This window comes from Echinococcus granulosus (assembly GCF_000524195.1).
Source record: "Echinococcus granulosus chromosome Unknown EG_S00001, whole genome shotgun sequence".
Classification (NCBI taxonomy): domain Eukaryota; kingdom Metazoa; phylum Platyhelminthes; class Cestoda; order Cyclophyllidea; family Taeniidae; genus Echinococcus; species Echinococcus granulosus.
In genome coordinates, this window is record NW_020170381.1 from 1,028,935 (window position 1) to 1,047,826 (window position 18,892).

The window sequence follows — 18,892 nt, forward strand, 5'->3', positions numbered from 1 at the left end:
ATTGACTTTGAAAATTTGGAATACAATTCTAGCCATAGTTGAACTCCATTGAATTTCTCGGGAGAAAATGTGGCATCCGGAAAACCGTTTTGCTTATATTTGAGTATCGGGCATTAAAACAGATGGATAAGTAGTGCAGCAAAGATTACCTGTTCTTGAGTATGAGTGCTAAGGCAACTCACAACTATTAGCAACATTTATTGCTCGAAAAGGCACACAGAACTGCTCTGAGAGAGCGTTGGGATTGACCATGCGAATCGCATGCAATAGTTGTTTGCCCAAATATACCTTTTGCGTGCCAACGCAATGGATAAATAGATGTCTTCGACGCCCAGGGAGGAAATAAACTCTGATTCCCCCCAAACTGATATTTTGTAAATTTCCCTATTCTGCTCAAACAGGAGACGTTCCCGTCTACTTAGTCTTCCTGTTCAAATGACCTGAAGCCGAAGGTAGAACACCGAATCATTTACGCTCAATAGGATGGGACTTAAAAACCTACTTAGACGCAGCACTTCCTCAACGCCCGACCTCATCAAAATTTTTTTTTCATCGCGAATAGACGATAAGTGAAATTAATGTGCAAATAAGCCATCTCCGAGTCATGAACGGCCCGTGACTGACCTGGACGATACCTAACTCTGGTTTCGTGAGGAAGTATATTTCACGATCCTCAAAAGACAAACGCTGTACCGAAATTCAAAGGCTGAAAATTATCAAAGCACGTCACGTCAGCCGGCTCTTCGACCCAAGCAATGAACTGAGTTAGTTTATTTGACAAACAACGGTCACGAACACAAGAGAGCTTCCTTCTTGGGTTTAAGTTTAGCCTTCACATCTTAGCAAAGTTGAATTTTAATGTTAATGACCACGCATAAAACTCACTAGCGGTGAAAACACTGTACTTGCGTTAACACAGTGCCATTCTTCCAACACTGGTAGAACGCCTCACCGAACATAGGCGAGAGAGTTGGTTAATAGCCCCAGTGAATGCGGATCCGCGCTGGAGCACCATGCGTTAAATATACAACCTCCGATGCCTTCCGGTGAGGCTGTTTTTTTCCTAGGGTGGATAGGAAACAGGCTGAGGGCTTACTACATCGTGTTTCACCAAGTCAGACCAGATGCATGATGTTTAAACATAACCTCAGACAAATAGAAGATTTATATCAGAGAAACACAAGGCGTTAAAATGAAAAATGAAAATGCAGATACAACACATGCATTGAACAAAGGGAAAGAGGGGCAATAGAGAGCGAACAGGTGATCGTACGACAGTGGAACATTTAGCACAGCACGCAGTGAGAGATCAGAAACTGGCTTGTACCCTCCTATCAGCTATACAGAATGAGTGGGGGGGGGGGTAGGGGGCGCGACTACTACGAGTAAGAAAAGACACCAGATGAGAAGGTGAGATTCTGACGCATACGCACATGCACAATGCTAGTTGTGTTGAGAGCCCTCGAAGGAATTAGAAGGGGTATTCTGCTGGGGCGGGAGAAGCCTTGAGTCAAATGTGTAGAAGCGTTCACCAAATGCACGCCTGCGACGCTTCAGACGGTTCGTGTACCTTCGCAGATGAGGACAGGCAGGGGCTGTGGCGGGAGTAGTAGGGGTGGGTAAAAGACAGGAGGAGAGCGGGGGCATGTCAGTGTCGGAGAGGTGACAGGCGGGAACCCTCTCACTTCCTCCTGGAAAGGTGAATGACGTTCCACCTTCTCCTTCCGCTTCCCCTTCTTGCCAATTGATGCGAGTAGAATCTGGTTTCTGACACATCTGCTGCCAGGCCTCTGGGAGATGAAAGAGATCCTCTGTTGAAACAGCATGCAATGCCACCGACTTATTTTGCTGAAATAGCAGAGGAATGGACTATTAAGAATTCACTACAACATAGCTAATCAGCCAACTGTAGCTGGCATTCTTAATATGCTGAAGGAGACCTGATACACATCTAGCAATATTGTATTGTGAACTATGATGTGATGAAATTATAATTCCAAATTGAAATAGACACATATGTGCTGCTTAAGCATAGTGTGACGTATTTGAGAAAGGGTAGCAAACTAAAGCATTGTTGTGGGTAAATGAGGAAGGAAGTTCGCTAAATTGAGTGATGATTTAGATCAAAAGGCCAACAAAGCATAAGATGATGTTTTAAAGAAAATGTGTTTAGCAGCAGAGGTTCTTAGTGGCATTAAGAACTTTACCAGATGTGTTGCCTTCGACACTCCTCTAGTAAAAGCCAAAAGGTTTAAGTATCAACAGGCAGCGTAGATGCCAATCCAATCAACTTTAAGCATGATCGATTAGTAAATCTAAACCATTAATACAAATGATGATAAATGTTCGACTAGGGTAAACTTGGCCCAATTCCGAGGAAGCATGGGTTGAGGCTCCATACTTCCAGGAGAAACCGGGTGACGTAGAAACTTGCACACTTTTGGGTTAACATCAAAATACTGACATCGAAAACAAAAAGGCAGATCCAAAAAAGTCATTTGGCTCACAGAGCACATGAGGGAACTCATGAAATTTAGGCACGTAACTTGCGGGTGAAACAGGTAGGGATTTCGCTGGGTCCTTTCCTCAATAATTGAAGGATATAAATATTTGAGTAATAGCCAAAGGGGAAGTCCTAAAAAGCATGTACAAGGTGAGTAAACTTACAAAGAGGAGTTGCGATGCCGAAGGTAGGCTATTCGGAGGCGGAGTCTCCCTCTTCGATTGCAGCTGTGTTGAGCGAGTACGCGAGAGACCAGTCTGCCCCTCCCTTGGAAAGTCGAGACAAGTGAGCGAGTTCCTCTGGCGCTTCACAACACTACCCTCACCTAAGCCCTGGTGACAGCGCTCCGAGTGCACGGGGGAGGAGACCTCGCCGCTGGAGGCTGAAGAGCAGGAGACAAACATGGGAGTCTGCTGCTGAAGATGCTGCCTGCTGGAATCTTGAACACTGCCGATGCCACCCGAGGAACCGTTAGAGAGAGTGGGGGTGTTGCCGCTCCCACCGGCGCTGAAAGGGGATGGCCTTGTACAGGCACCGTTGGTGCTGGCGCCAGCAGTTTTTTCCTGTAGTAACCCATGCAGAACGTCATCGGGAAGGAGATCCAAAGCCTGCAAAAGACTCCAATTCTCCCCTAAATGTGAGGGGAAAAAACGGTTAGAATATGAGGAGGGGACAACAAATACTGCTACACACTATGGAAAAGCCTAGCATACTTAGTTACGGCAGTCGAAGTAGCAAAAAATTCATGCGACTGAGAGCAATAACGATAACAGCAATTCGATAGATACCCTATTACTGCACAGTAGCCTTCCATAATAGATCTGTAACCCAAGTCGGAACAAAATACCTAAGGTGAAGTAACCTAAGGACCTGATGAGTAAAGATAAAAATAATCTTCCCGAGTCTGGTATTTCGGGCAAAAATATTAAGAAATGGGAAAGTAAGTAGAAAACAAAAAAAAATAACACTTAAACGCGATATGGAGCTATTTTTTGAGTGAGGTTAGAAAAAAGAGTAAAATATATGCATCAATAGGTCATAAGTCAATGAATAGGCTTTAACCTGGAAACATTAAAATACAAGACTGCTATAAACAACCGTAGAAAAAAGAGGAATTCATACCATCAAGAAGAGCCACAGATGTAGAGGGACTGCCGAATTTGGCAGAAGCGCTCACAGAACAGTCAGGATCGTCAGAACTGCGGTTGGAGATGGGTTGGTCTGTAGGGGATACAGGAAGACAGAGGCTGTCGAAGACGTCCATATTAAGATCCACGAGAGACGAAGTCGACTTCACATGACGGCGCCGCTGATGCTGGCTAGATTTAGCTGCCTCCCCCTCGTAGTCGGTCGAGGTGCGGCGGAAGAAGTCCCCGATCTTGCCGGATATGTGGCTCTCCAGGTGGGCATCGAAGTGCGCCTCGAACGCGGCTTCGTTGGCACAAAATGTCCGACAGCTCTTCACCGGGCATGCGAATATCAGTCGTACAGGCTTATTCTGGGCTGCAAAATAGCCAGTGTTGAAAAGCACTTTCTGATTATGCAAAGGAGAATTTGTGATTTTAAATAGGAACGCGACATCTGAGAGGTTAGGAAATTGACATAGATTGGTGCCAAAGTGGAGCATGTGAAAATCTGGACAAGCCATCCCTCGGTTCGTTTAAATGTGCCAAGTAAACTCGGGCAGCCGAATAGTGTAGTGGGGAGGGGAGGGAATCACTAATGGGATTGGCAGTAAAATTATTATTAGCTTGGAGAAAAAGAATGAGAGACATTGGTAATGATTGTCGCCATCCTTCTAAATAACACCCAAAAGACGACAGTGACAATAAGGAATGCAGAAATGCAATAGCGGACTATCACGGAAACGGTATCCTATCAGTCGTAAGTGCTACGCCACCTTGGCAGCCAACCAAATGCGTGAGCGCATACACCAGATGGCATTTGACATTTCAATAACATGCTCTGGAATATCGAGTTTGGTGTGATGCGGAGACATTACATGCAATAAACCGATTTTAGGCGGAGGTAATAATCAAATCGAGCGACGTGTCGAGTAAAAAACGTAAACGTGAATAAGAGAGCTTCCCGACGCTCATATGTAAGCTCTGCCTTAAAAGTCATGACGGGAGAAAATCAAAGAAATTGAATTGCATTAAAACACTCGGGAATCATACGAGAAGTATTCAGTTCACTTGAGATTAAAAAAAAAATACGCTAATCTTCTGATACAAGAGACAGAACATGGGGTGCGTGAACCGTCAATAAAAAGGACAGCCCTTTACTTCAACTTGAAGCGGGGTATTTACGATACGCGACTGTAACCCATGGGCCAAAAATGGAAATTTGAAAGATCCTCTATTGGTAAGTAATGATTTGAATGAGACGTGTTGGTGAAAAAAGTGAAGACGCTTCTCGTTTAACGCTCTAGATTTTAACAACTGGGCAAAAGCTCTTACAATGGAGGTAACATGACTGCCCCTATAAAACATTAGCTAAAGCGATAAAACTAATCACGACGGTAGGCAAAAGTGCAGTCAGAGAGAGGAAGCGAAGTCACAGGCACAACATAATGTCGCCTGAGGACGTCAACCTCGATTAGTACAGAAGAGAGGTTAATTAATTACAAGCACTACGTCCCCGGATAGGTAGAATTTGAGTTGCAAAGTAGTCGTCTAACATAAGGGTGAGCATAAACCAAAGCTGCATATTTGCATTTTTACGAGTTTCGTCCAAGCTCAACAAACCGATGAGAAGTGGGAGAAACGGGTACTGTGAATTACTAAATGTAGTTATTCGTACCTGTGTTATTTGTCCCCTTTTTCTACTTTTAATTTTTCAGTCCCTTCTTCGAATAGTTGTTGCCTTGTCATGCCCATATTCTGCGCTACGTTTGTTTGAACATACCCTTTTGGGTGACAAGCGATCAGTTCACAACAGCCACGTAACTGAACAGACGCCATCGACCTCTGAGGAGGTAACGAACCCGGATCCTTGAACTCTGGTAACCTGTACACTTTCACCATACTTCTCAAATAAGAAATGTTCTCATTTATCCAATTTTGTCGTTTTAAAGGTGAGACCAGAGGTGAAACAGAAAAACACGGAGTCTATTACACTACATCTACAGTTTAAAGGCATGCACACAAATCGGTCTTGCGAATGCAACATCACGACCAAACACACGATTCAGACGTGCTCTCAGCCCTGTCAGCCTGGACTATGGATGACTCAAGCATAGCTTTACAGTTAAGGTATAGTCATGACCCAGACACAAACCACCTTCATATTAGTCATCCTTACATGCATATAAGCTCTTCTTGCCACATTGACATCGACACCGTCGTCATTCCCACGCAGCGCACAAGGCGTACAGGCTCTGAGCGGACAGCCTCCCCATCAAGAGTTGTCGGCCGTCAGAGCTGGTTGCCTCTGTTGCCTGCTTTTTGAGCTACCGAACAAAACTCGTTCGTCAAAATTGCTGTCACTTGGCTTCCCGGTAAGATTTGTTGCTCACCTGGCTAGCCACACGACGCCAATGGTGTATCAAACGCCATTCTCCGTCTGACTTGTTTTGCTGTCCCAATCCGAGGGTTCTACCCTCTTGTGCGTTTAAACAAGTGGAAATAAATCGCTGCTGCTCAACCAGCGTTACAAGTGCCGACAACAGATAAGTTCTAGGATCTTCTCAAAATACTGAAACAAACAAATACGATGAACTTCTTCGGTTTCTACAGCAATCGTGAGAATTTCATTCCGTTTGCTGGGAATCAAAGGCAGTCGTTATTTAACAACGTTGTTTCCACATTCGGTGATGAGTGCATTGAGTTTGGAGTTAAATGAGTGATTAGGAAAATGAAGAGGAAAACCTAAGGATCTATCTACAGAGTAAGAGGTAAGGGAAAGGATGGATCGCTAAAGATGATGAACTGGAAGTGGAAATATCTCTATGAGAAAGACTGTTGTCCATCTCTAAAAGAAAACTGTTAAAACTGCTGCTTTTCTCAAAAATAAAGCAAATCCTATGAGGCCCAACCGTTGGTCATAACAAGTGCTCCAACTGGTTCAAGCGTCGGCTCGAAAAAGTGAGACGAGATCGCATGTCCAGCTAGCAGAACGACGCTAATAACAAAAAACATCTTGCCTGAGCTTAATGAAAACCTCCAAAAGGAATTTCGAACATTGTCAACCCTGTGGTTAAAGACGTAAAATAGGCATAACCTCAGACATGCCACAAAAATCAGATAAACCGCCAATGCTGGGTCGAAACAGCCATGAACAGGTAGATAGGACGACTGATGATGACAGGTAAAACACGAAATGATATGCATGCAAAGTGGAGCCCAGAGACGTGTGAATAAACTAGAAAATCGCAACTGAAATTTTAAGGCAATCCAAATCTGAAGAAAGGAAGTAGTTTAACTAGCAAGTAGAGCTCCTCAGTCTTATGGAAAGAAGCAATAAGATGGTGAATACTTGAACCTGGGGTTTCAGAAGCTACCGCCTTGTTAAGTAAAAATATCAGAACTCATAAATATTAGTAAAGTGTAGCAACTCGTGTGAAAGTAGGAATAATTAGTGATCAAAAATGATAAAGTCTAAAAGTCATAAGAAATGGTGATAATTAGCCGCACGGATAGGGAAGTCGTTACAATTTTTCATTGACAAAGTAAATCATAAAGTGAACACACAAAAATGACCCTTTTGAAAAATGAGATTTTACTAAACAGATGTCTTTTTGATTAATGTGGAAAAAAACTGTAATCGGTAAGTTATAGTTATGGTTTATAAATATAGGAGAATCGCAAGGTAATATATTGCAACCAGTTAGTCAAGATAATGATTTAGGCACAGCTACTGGCAACCAAATTAGTGAACAAGACAGGAGTTTCAGTGGTAGAAATGAGAGATTAAGTAACAGTTAGACAGTGATAAAAAGGGGAACATTATGTAATAACAAACGCGAAAGTCAAGTGTTGTATAAACGGCCATCAAATTCACAGTAGAACAAATGTAAACACCAGCAACAGGATCGCATTTAGGACGCCTAAATGGTAAACATACAGTCGGGTAGATGGCACTCCTTCAGATGTTCACAGAGGTTTTCGCATCCAGAGCAGACGAGGCCGCAATCGTGTATTGGGCAGGCAACCAGTTCGTCGGAAGCCTTTGCCAAGGAGGATGAGTTATCGCCTCCCCCACCACAGATAACACTCGCTGACTGTGCTGTGCTAACAACGACGTCGGCGGCGTTGGGCGCAGCTGCAACAGGAAGGCCACCGCTGCTGCCACCACTGCTGCTCACCGTGCGTCGCCGTCCGTGACGGTCGCCACGCCTCCAGCGCAACTTCTTCTCTACGGTTGTCGAAAATCGTCGACGAGAGAGGAGCATGGCTGAAGAAGTCGACGAAAGTCGTTGTTTCCGCTGCCGTGTTGGAGGCACCCGAGGGTATGGCGAAGTCCAGAATCCCCCAGTGCTGGGAACTCTCCCATCCTCCGAAGAGTGCCGACCACCATGACCGCCACCGAGGGAACTGGAAAAGTCTGAATCAGCGGTCCAACAGCAGCTGGAACATTCCTCCGTTACGCCAGCGGTGGAGAGGTCAACGGCAGAGCCGCGAGGAAGGAGGTGGAAGGAAGGTGGAGGAGAGTGGAAATGACGAGGATAAGTGGGGTGCAGCAGACAAGGAAGAGAGTCAGTAGGCCTACTGGGGTAGTAGCAGCTGTCAAAACCCAGATCACTGCTGCAATCCTCCTCCAAGAAGTCCTCTTCCTCTTCTTCATGTTCAAACTCCTCACAATCGTCTTGCCAACAACACGAGGAAGAACACTGGGGAACGCTGACGACGGCTGCAGTCCTATCACTACTGCTACAACACCAAGGATCTGTTGGAGCTCCGCCAGCTGTAAAGCAAAGACTAATTTCTTGAAATACAAGGTTACGTAAACTAGAAATAACGTATCAACCAAGAGCAAGCATTAACAAAAGAGTAGTAGGCTACATATTTAGTTGAGGGATATCAGTTTATTTCACGTTGGACACACTTTACTAGATTAGTTTGGGCACGCTCAGCATCATAAAAAGGGAATAAATAATGACAATTAAGTGGTTATTAGGCATAGAACAATTGCAAAGGCTATTGTTTTGAATTAGTCGCAAGCAAAAGATTTAAGAAAATGAACCGTAGGTTAAGCATTTCCCACCGGCATAAACGTTACAGTACGACCGCATATAAAATGTTTTCTTAAGAATCTGTTTATGTATTAAATACTTGTTATAACTTGCAAGTTCAGTTCTATTGGGAGGACATGAAAAAAAAATGAAAGCATTCATGCAAACTTAGCGACTAATGAATATTAACAATGAAATGACGAGGCAACTTGCAGTTGCTAAGCCGTTCGGAGACATCATTGGAGTAAATGCTCATGTGGAAAGGGGGCAGGGGCTGAAGTATTGGTGGGGGCGGTGGTTGCTGCACCAGAAGGGGATCGGGGTGGGCAGTGGGAACGGAGACGGGAGGTGGCGAGCGTCGCATAGAGACAATGGCAACCTTGGCGCCCCCACCGCCGGTGGTGGTTGTTTGGCGATCAAAGAGTAGACTAGGTGAGGTCTGGCTGCGCAGGTTCGCGCGAGCCGCAGCGGTAGGGGCCGTCGTGCGTGCAGGGGGAGGAGGAGGAGGACAGGCAAGGGTGCTCGTGGAGGAGGAAGGAGGTGGAGGCGAAGGATAGCGCCGCTGAACTTTCGATCGGTCCAGTGACTGAGATGATCGCTGATCCACCTGCACCACAAGAGGTACCACACCATACTCCATTTCAACGCGTTTGCAAAGCAAAGGGCATGAAGCTAGTGTTTTACTGAATGGAATATCAATGAATCACATATTATTGAAGTAATTTTACTTCGGTAACTAGACACGTGGAGGCCAAGGGAATGAGTGTTATCCATAAAAGCTTAGTTGTACTGCATGCCAATAAACATGAATTCCCCAATAAAAAACACTTTGGCGAATTGATAATGGAGATGTTATCTACTATAATGAAGTAAGAAAATGGTTCAAATGTGATGCCTTTCCAAGTGCATAGATTTTTAAATACACTACAGCAACATCGTAAAAGCAGAGCCATAACATTATCCAACATTTTAAAGCAGATGAAGATATTAAAGATGCAAAAAGCATACAAAAAAGTGAATGCTAGTAAAGAAATATGGTAATTGGACTTTGTAATGAATGCAATACACTCCAGGCATGATTCGAAATTATGGCCTTTGACGTTCAAAAAAATTATCCTACAAGGTGAATTTATTTATGGTAACCAAAGATCAGTAGAGAAGAATCCCAGTATTTTCACAAATCACTTAAATCCCGGGGTTAATCGCTTACAAAATTGGTTCAAAAAATTCTTATCTCAATGGTGAGCATTGAATGAAACAAATCTTGCTTTGAGCCTAGACTAATCAGGGTTCAACGCATATGAGCTTTGGAAACAAAAGACGGGTATGGCAGTAGAGTATATTAACTTTTTAGCAAAGTCGAAAACCTTGAGGATCTATTACGGGATGATTGAATTGATTGTGCACCAGTTGAGTTCAGGTTACCCGTATCTCGCTCCATACGACAGAAAAAGCTGATGACCCGGCCAGCAAGGGCGCGAGCATCGGCGAGACATGGGTTGGTGTCAGAAAGACGTAGGTGAAAGACAAAATTTGCCTTGGAATCCGACTGAAAATAGGCATATTAGGGTGATGGCTGAAGGTTTCAAACGCCGACAACACATGCGAGTGGGCAAAGAGAATGGCTTTAAAAAAGTGACCTTCCATAACGGATGAAAAATTGTTTTAGTATAAATGGGAAACACCAAAAACATTGAAGGCGATACCATTACCGAAGTAGTACAGGAATTTAGGCCTCAGATGCGATAGTCAACCCTCCAGTCGGCGCTAACACTGATCCCAACCCACGCACACTTGATGACATCGTAGCAAACGCTGGTAGTGTGACTAACATTGACTGGCAGTGCCGAGCATCGATGTCTCTGACTCTGTTGTCCACTTTTCGGATACCGTATTTATCCTCTTACATATTTACCAAGTCCATTTCTCCGCTAGGTAAACTCCGCTTAAAGGGATGCATTTTTGCTAATGCTTAAATTGGTGATACAGTTACCAAGCTGATAAAAACCAATTCGAGGTGGACGACAGGCCATGAAATCAGAATCAAATTATACTTCATGAAAATTCCAGCTTTAAACAAAAAAAATCAAGAATTAAGTCATAACTGTGGACATATCTTGATCTCTCCAAATTATTCGAGAAGTTATGATTGGAAAGAACGTCCAAGATTAAAGTATGTTTATAGGTATCATAATGGACACTTAAATCGAAATCAGTTTTACAGACAAAAAAAATGAAAAAATTGACGTCATAAAGGGCGTTCCTAGAACCAGTGTAGAAGAGAAGTTCCCAAGCATAAACCGATAATCAAGGCAACCCAAAAGTTTGAAATTTGGAACCGAACCAGACTCATACCTAAATTGTTGTGAGAATTAACAGAAACACAGGTTAAGCAAACTAATCACATAAACATTAATGCGGTCATCTATCCGCGCAGTTATTGCTGTCGAAAACGCATGAATGTTGCGAGGTAAATATATTCATTTCAGGCACTAGGCACAGCCGATGGTGGCTGACAGTTTGGCAGCTAATCAGAGTAAGCTATGGAGTCATAAGGCAAGCGCGTTGGAAAGAGGAGCTGAAACACACCCGAACAGTCCGCACGGAGAAGCAAAGTTTGAGGGAGGAGGAGGGCCCAGCAGCGGCTGTAGAGGAAGGAACAGGTGAGCACGAGAGAGTCGCTTCCTCGTTGCAGACAGTACCAGACGCTGCTGGGAGGGGATCGGACTTTGGCATCAATGTCACCACCTCCTCCGCCTCCACATTCTCCCCGTGGTACTTAACCAGGTGACGTGTTAAACCGATTCGCGCCTGGTACCGCCGACCACACCGCGGGTGAGGACACTAAAAACGGGTCGAGAAATTGTCAGGTTTACTGGATAAATCCTTTGAAATTACCAAACGGGAAGGGGGGAAAAATCAAGTGGTGAAGTGGCGCTAGAGGAAATGCTTTTCGAATCAAATACATAACTAAAGCCGAAGAGGGTATGATTTAACAGAAACGTAGAGCTTAATTCGGAAATAATGAAGATAAGTTTAGTCAGAAACTATTTAGTCCTAAATGGGAGCGCTGTGAGGAAATGTGTTGCAATGGGAACACTGATGTGAAAACGACTTTACTACAATTGTAGTGGTGATTCACTTTTACATATGCACTAAAAAAAAAACTAATGTCAAGCAGAGACGAAAACAATAAATTATGTAAGATCAAAATCGACTAAGGTAGATGGCACAGATGCCAACTGAGACAAAATCTGACAGAAAAAAATAAAATCATGCTTTCTACCCGGAATAAATTAGGAACCTTGAACCCAATTAAAAATGCACAAAGAAGGAAGTGAACAGTTTTATAGTGGTAGCTTTGCCCTTTCGCCCATAGCAAAAATTTGTACGGTTATTCGTACTGGGATGCTATGGCTACTCATGAACAGAACCAACAGGTCCCATGTGGAAGAGAAAGGGAAAAATTTTCGAAGTTCCGACTTGTCGGAAAAATTTTATTTGAAAAAATGCGCAATCTGCTAAGGGCAGCATGGAGAATTTTGTGAACGGCTACCGTTCGATATTTGGCGGAAATCCCAAGCAATACGTGGTGCAGAGCATTGAAAAAGTAGCATGAACAAGAGTAGTTTCATCAATCCTTCATTCTCTTGAACAATACACCTGTCAAAGAGAGCACGCTGTTGGCAGCAGGTCAGTTAGCAAACCAGAATGACGAATGGACTACGGAGTTATGAGCCTAAGAGAGGTCCAATGGAAGCATTCTAGAAGAGGCTAATGGTTAACTTTCCTAATCATAAGATTCACTCTGCCGCAGGACACTGATCAGGCTAAAAGATTCGATTAAGACATTAAAAATGGCATCGCAGCATGATCAGGTAAATTCACAATTAATAGCAAATGTTATACCCGTTTCAAAGTTTGTAAAAATGAGCTTATCGTCGGGGCGAAATCTAGGGTATCTAATTCTCAAATCAGAATGCGAAATAGATATTCCCAAAGTTGATACAATGTAATTTGCCGCTATTAGGAAAAGAAAACATACCTAGTAATGATTCACCGTCAAAAATAATTGTAACAACATAAATGTGTGGAATTTTTGATCTCAATGGCTAAACTTTTCTGCTTTTAACAGTCAGGAAAAGAACAAAAGCAAAAAGCAAAAGCATAAGGCCCTGCTGTACATTTGTTTCCAGTAGATTAACAAGTATAAGCCATGATTAATTAGATACTTATCACAATCAAGGGAAGAGGTGATGAAATCAGCCACCTGGCTAAGGTAAAGTACGCGAAATGACAAACTGGAAACACGTAGATTCAATTTATCGAAAATGCAATAATACATCAAAAATATTAAGGCAATTTATTTTCCAGGTTAAACATCAAGGATTACTAGAAAAGAATGTGATAAAATTTCTTGAAATGCATTTTTTTGAATGGTTTTCAAAAAACGTAAGATATTAATTAAAAAAAACCAAACTTAAGTTCAACATAGTGTAATCCTATGTGGATTCCACAGCGATCGGCCAACCTAAGCATTTTCACGGCACAGATGCTATATTTATGTAAAATGAATAGAAAGCCTGTGGAAGGTGGTTCAATTGGGATTCTAGCAGCTTTCCACGTCAGGAACTGATGGGGATGCACAGAACGAATACGAAATTATGCTTATTGGCGATCCGGGATCACCTGAAGTTAGCCCAGATGATGGCCCATTAATGCCATCTTTATTACTTCTACACAATACTAATTGGCTTAATACATGGAATATCAGATGACTGGTCCGTCAACGCCCAACGCAAGTTCAAAAAATCTTGCATAGGGCCTTTCAGAAATTAATGCAACAATGAATAGTCTGAATTCAGGGCAAGAAATCTTGCTAATTTCAAAATAGTGGCATATACTGTTGAAGAGCGAAAATCAAGTGACTACTGGGGCCCTCAATAAAACATTCAAGGATTATTAAAGTTAAATATCAAATTAGAAAACCGGAGGACAGCAGAGTAGTACACTTTTTGACAAAGAGAACTCACAACAAATCGGAAGCGCTCGTTGGGATCCTGGGGGACGTGGTCAGTGGAAGATGGCGTCATCAGGGTAGGCGGTTGAGATATGATAGATCGAGTTGGTGTGGTCTGGAAAAGGCGATTAAGTGCTCAAAGTAACTTTAAGTAGATAATATGAAAGGATCTTTCATGCCGCACGCCTTAGTTAAGTAAAAAGTCTTTATCTAAAATAATAAAACATGCTTTTGATTGCATAAAAAGTTGTGCTGTATTAGACTTACTCATTTTTGAAATATTTTACATAAACAGAGCCAAATAAGGTAAAAGTGTCGGATAGAGAACACATCAAATTCGAAAATTGGTGTGAAATGAACACTTCCTCAAATAACGCACCAGTATCACAAAAAATTGTAGCAGCCTGACTTGGTACTGCACCGGTAAATTACCAACACCTCCAATACCCTATCGTCGAAATACACTCACTTGTTTGTGATAAGTGTCCACAACAATAGCACAATTAATGATGTTATTCACAATGCTATAGCAAAAAAATTTATAAAAGGCAACATCGTGAACCGATTGAAAACATGTAGCAAATCAGTGCTCCAAACAGCTCTGAACACAAAGCTGGAATGCAAGACATTTTGGAAAATGGAAACATGAAGTAGTTTTTGTGTCTAGTAGGGGAAATCTGGATGGGAAAGGTGCTTCCAAAAGGGCAGCAAAAGAAATTACCCAGCAGTAATTTGTGTGCCGCAATGGGGAAAGTGAAAAGAAGGCTGGAGGTGAGGAGCAAAACAAGGTGGATTTGCCCCAAACTGCGAGGAGCGCGTGGGAGGGGGACAGTTATACGCATCACGTGCCCATTAAGTGGCAGACAAACAGCAATCACTGCACGGTATGGCGGTGCCACTGTGGGGAGCAACTTAAATTTGGTTTGCAGCACTTGAAGAGGTAGCTAAACCCGAAGACTGAGAAGCGGGTCCAAATGCCACTGACATGTGGAAAGTAATTTCAAAAGTAACACTATGAAAATTACGCGTTCAAGTCTCTTAAATCTATCGAAAAATTAGCGGCGAATTTTTGAAGGCTGTTACGAATTAGTACAGTGACGATTTACATAATATCATTTTTTGAAAAATGCCCTGGTGAACTTTATTTCAAGGAAAGACATGGGCTACCTGATAGACAGGTACAATAAATTACCAGATAGGGAAGGTTTCATATGATGAGACTGAGAACTGATGGCACAAACAAGATGCTTTGGAATGATGGCTACGGCAGAGACAAAGAAAAATAGAAACATACACACTCGGAATTGGCCGTCGATGGATTAGCGAGAACAGGAATCCGAGCAGCAGCCGTCAATTTGGCTCGATTGGCCAGGCGCACCGTAAGATTTTCTTGACGTTGTTTAGCCGCATTTGAGATATTGGTAAAGGTGGTTGAGGGTGCCAACAGCTGTCTCCGCAGTGCCACGTGCAATGGAGGAGAGGTAGAGGATGAAACTGTCGTCGGTCCAACCCCCAACGGAGGCAACTGAAGAGCGGCAAACAACGAAGAGGAGCGCGCCTGAGGTGGCTGTGAATTCTGCATTCGATGGTCTGCGTAGGTTATTACAGGTGTGACACAGCCACCAAAGGAGCGCTTTGTCGGAGGAGGAGTGAAGGAATCATCTTTGGAAAACCAATACCCCGATGTCTTTCGAGATGGTGGTGGTGCAGACGACTGAGAGGATGATGAAGATTGAAGCTGACTCAAGACTTGCTCAACCTCGTTAGCGCTTATTGTTGGCAACTCGATATTGGGATCAACCAGTGAAAAGACCGAACTGTTTTGGTGTTGCTGAAGAGATGGATGATGAAGGGATGATAATAAGAAGGAATTGCTGCGGTGACTAGTGACAGCGGAAGAAAAGAGAATATCTCCTGAGTTGGCCAACGTTGTAGCAAGGTAAGGGGGATGCGGAGACGAGAGATATTGTGGGCCTTTGGTAGGTCGCATTATATACTAGGCAGCTGGGCTAATCTAGACCTAAACATATGATAATTTACATTTAAGTAAAATCAACAAATGCTTCGATAGTGGGCGCTAGGTCACTAAACAAACAACTTGATTTTCATTCAGTAAATATGGCTGCTAAGTAAAGAAGGGTAAATGTAGAACAGACGAGACGGCCAATTAATTTAATCCCCAGTGTTCAGATTCCTACTCCAAAAATTACAACCGATTGCAATGTAACCAGATTGTGGTGAAAAAAAGATCTGTTACCTCGAAAAACGACGTCATCGCGGACGTGACGCATTAAAAGCAAACTATGTGCAAGGGATTTTGTACCAAATTACCCACATAAAGGCCGGAAGCCAAAGCATTCCATTTCAATTGCTTGATATGAATGTAACAGCTATGCTAAAGCACATAGCTTCGAATTAAAAATAGATTTAAAAAAAAAAACGTAAAAATCTCACTTCTGGAATGAGGACTAGTGAAAGAAAAATGAGGTACTAGCTATCATCCAGTCAAGGCAATAAACAACTCTGAGAAGAGGTTTCAGTTAGTTATGATGGCAACCAAAGAAAAGCCCAAAGGTTCATAAATAAAGAAAAGCACAACAAATAGTTTCGATTAATGTAAAAATTTTACAAGAGACCTTCATTGCTCGCAACAGACAATAAACACTCCGCCAAGGTCACAGCCAAATGGGCTTCCCTCAAAATATCATCTGCACCATTCGAAAAACCTGGAATTATGGACCAGTGTATTAGTGACTGAAATCAATGTAAAAAACACATTACCCAAATAAACTGCATCTGTTACCTCTTAGGCCTTGTACAGCATCGTCAATGTGAAGTCCAGTGTATTTCACGATTTATACAGGACTAAAAGGCAGGGGAATAGAATTTTTACGTAAAGTATGGGAATTCAACCAAGCTGTAATGATCAAACATAAACTATTAAGCAGCAGGAAGGCCTTATTAGGCGTGGAGTTGAGTTTTTCGGACTTATTTGGACAGAGTTATATTCTCAAATGCACTAAATATATGTTCTTCTAAAAATGCAAAAATAATGTGCACTCCCAAACACTTATCACGGTAAATATGTATTTTTGCTGCAATACTTTGGTTGCTTGCTTAACCTCCGGTTTTGGCAAGTAGGGCCACTTTGTGTCATGGCCATTGCACCTTTCTTTGGTGACTCTCCTCTTGGCCATGTCGTTGGCCTCCACCCCTACCAGAAGTCTAGGCGCGCTACACCTACGACCTTTAATGTCCAAAAAAGGGAAAATGTGAGTCAATGTTCTATGTAAATATGCGTCAAATTGCGTAATTGGCCCATTATGGAACATTGTCTCCGACATTTCCCTACTGTAGAAAACGCATTGCACATTTTTACAAAGTGTAAATAGCAACTTTTCTTGAGGACCATGAGACTGATTATTGCGCAAAAATAGCCAAAGTTTTTTAAACTTTTAGGATGTCTGTCACAAGTAATTGGCAGCTGTGCTTCGTATACATCCCCTAGCCTAGTAGGAAGCTAATAGTTGGATAACTAACTACGAACTTTAAGGCATGCGTGCATTTTTCACTATGCACTAAGGCTATAGTTTGCTGCAACACCCCACAACTTCCCCAAAGAATATCCGTATTCGGCATAGTGTAGGACTTGGGTCTGCTGGCATTACCCGAAGGCCAGCCCACCCAGCGAAGGTATGATGGTAGAGCACCTGGGTGCAGCGTCCCAAGACTTCTCTGAAGACGAAAGAAGACATAATACTTGGGCGGAATGTACGTATTCAGAACAGAGAAGTTATTTGGGCTACTGGCATGGCCCGAAGGCCAGCCCACCCGGCGTGGTACAAAGGCCAAGTCTAAAGTGGTCGCTTGCCGATACCGAGAGATAAACAACCATCTTATTACATAGTTGTATTGTTTCTGTAACCGAGATATAAACAACTAAAGTGCTTCATTACATAACTACTTAATGAGAAATTCAGGCCCGTTTTAAGCAAATCATATATTACAAGAGCAAAAGGGCATGACAGTGAGAAGCATTTCTAAAAAAGTTCGAGACAGTCAAAAACTCGGCAGCTGATATTATACTGTGAATAGCCTAAAATGGATTAGGGCATGTAAGACTAAGCCTTATCGCAGAAACTTTATAATAATTGAAGTGTACGGCAGGAAATCTGTTGTATAAAAGCAAAAAATCTGAATTACACGAGTTTTGGAAATGCACTCTGAACAACTTATTGTCCTAAAACATTTGATTAAGCTTTGCTGGCACAATGTTAATATTTTAGTGTAATAAGTTTGCTGTTTAACTCCATGTTTCGACAAAGGGTCTACTTTGAGTCCCCGCCATTGTACCTTCATCGGGTGGGCTGGCCTTTGGGCCATGCCGGAAGACCCAAAACCTACCGTATGTAGAATGTATACGTTTTGCCCCACTACTATGTCTTCTTTTGTCTTTTGGGAGGTCTTGGGTCTCTACATTTAGCACTCTTGATAGGGAGGGAATGTGTCCTCTCCCTTCTGTTGAACGATATTACACAAACTTTGGAGTTTCTTCTTAATTATGTACATCTTACGAATCGAGCCGCACCTCAGTTCTTATAGTCAAATAGTTTTCGTCTTTAAGTTCGCATGGTGCTTAACGCGGATAAGTGATCGGAATCAATAAATGATGAGCATTTTATGACAAGCATGTAAAATTTAGTGGAATCACACTGATTGGCTCGGGTAAAATACGTTCAGTGTAAATGCAATTTTTGAACCTTCCCTAGAATCAAATTTTAATGACTAGGCTATCGGGTATTTTTTTTGACCGAATTAACGTAACCTCGTTTTCATCCTACAAGTGTGTTCACTGTGTTGTAACTGTTTTATATCCGCACGGCACTTAGATTCTTAAATATTGGACGTTCTGAAACTTTTATCATTTTAAATGCATTCCCAAATCTCTACCTGGTGTTTTTGAGTCCGTAATTTTAAGCGTTAGTTAATAAAAAGTGATTTGAGTTTGAGCATAAGAGTTAACTGAATAGATAATCAAGGTACACTTAAGCTCATGAAAATGGAACTCAGAAGGGTAAATGCCAAAAAGCGAATATTCTTGGACAGTACTCGAAATTATTTAACACACTTATGCAGCATTGAAACAACGTGGAAAATGGCAGCAGAGTAAGTTACTCTTATGTCCATTAAATTAGGC

General features: G+C 42.4%; 1 protein-coding gene across 1 annotated transcript; it reads right to left on the bottom strand. All coding sequences in view use genetic code 11, as the record gives it.

Moving 5' to 3' along the window:
* Positions 1 to 948: 948 nt before the first annotated feature.
* EGR_00118 (hypothetical protein) lies at positions 949 to 16,892 on the bottom strand (the record flags this gene model as incomplete). The annotated part of the gene is made up of 11 exons (XM_024489367.1): positions 949 to 1,063; positions 1,571 to 1,848; positions 2,668 to 3,134; positions 3,626 to 4,006; positions 7,568 to 8,407; positions 8,877 to 9,358; positions 10,043 to 10,224; positions 11,265 to 11,519; positions 13,709 to 13,810; positions 14,990 to 15,526; positions 16,800 to 16,892. The coding sequence occupies 11 exons, from the start codon at positions 16,890 to 16,892 to the stop codon at positions 949 to 951; spliced, it is 3,732 nt and encodes a 1,243-aa protein (XP_024356045.1).
* Positions 16,893 to 18,892: the final 2,000 nt, after the last annotated feature.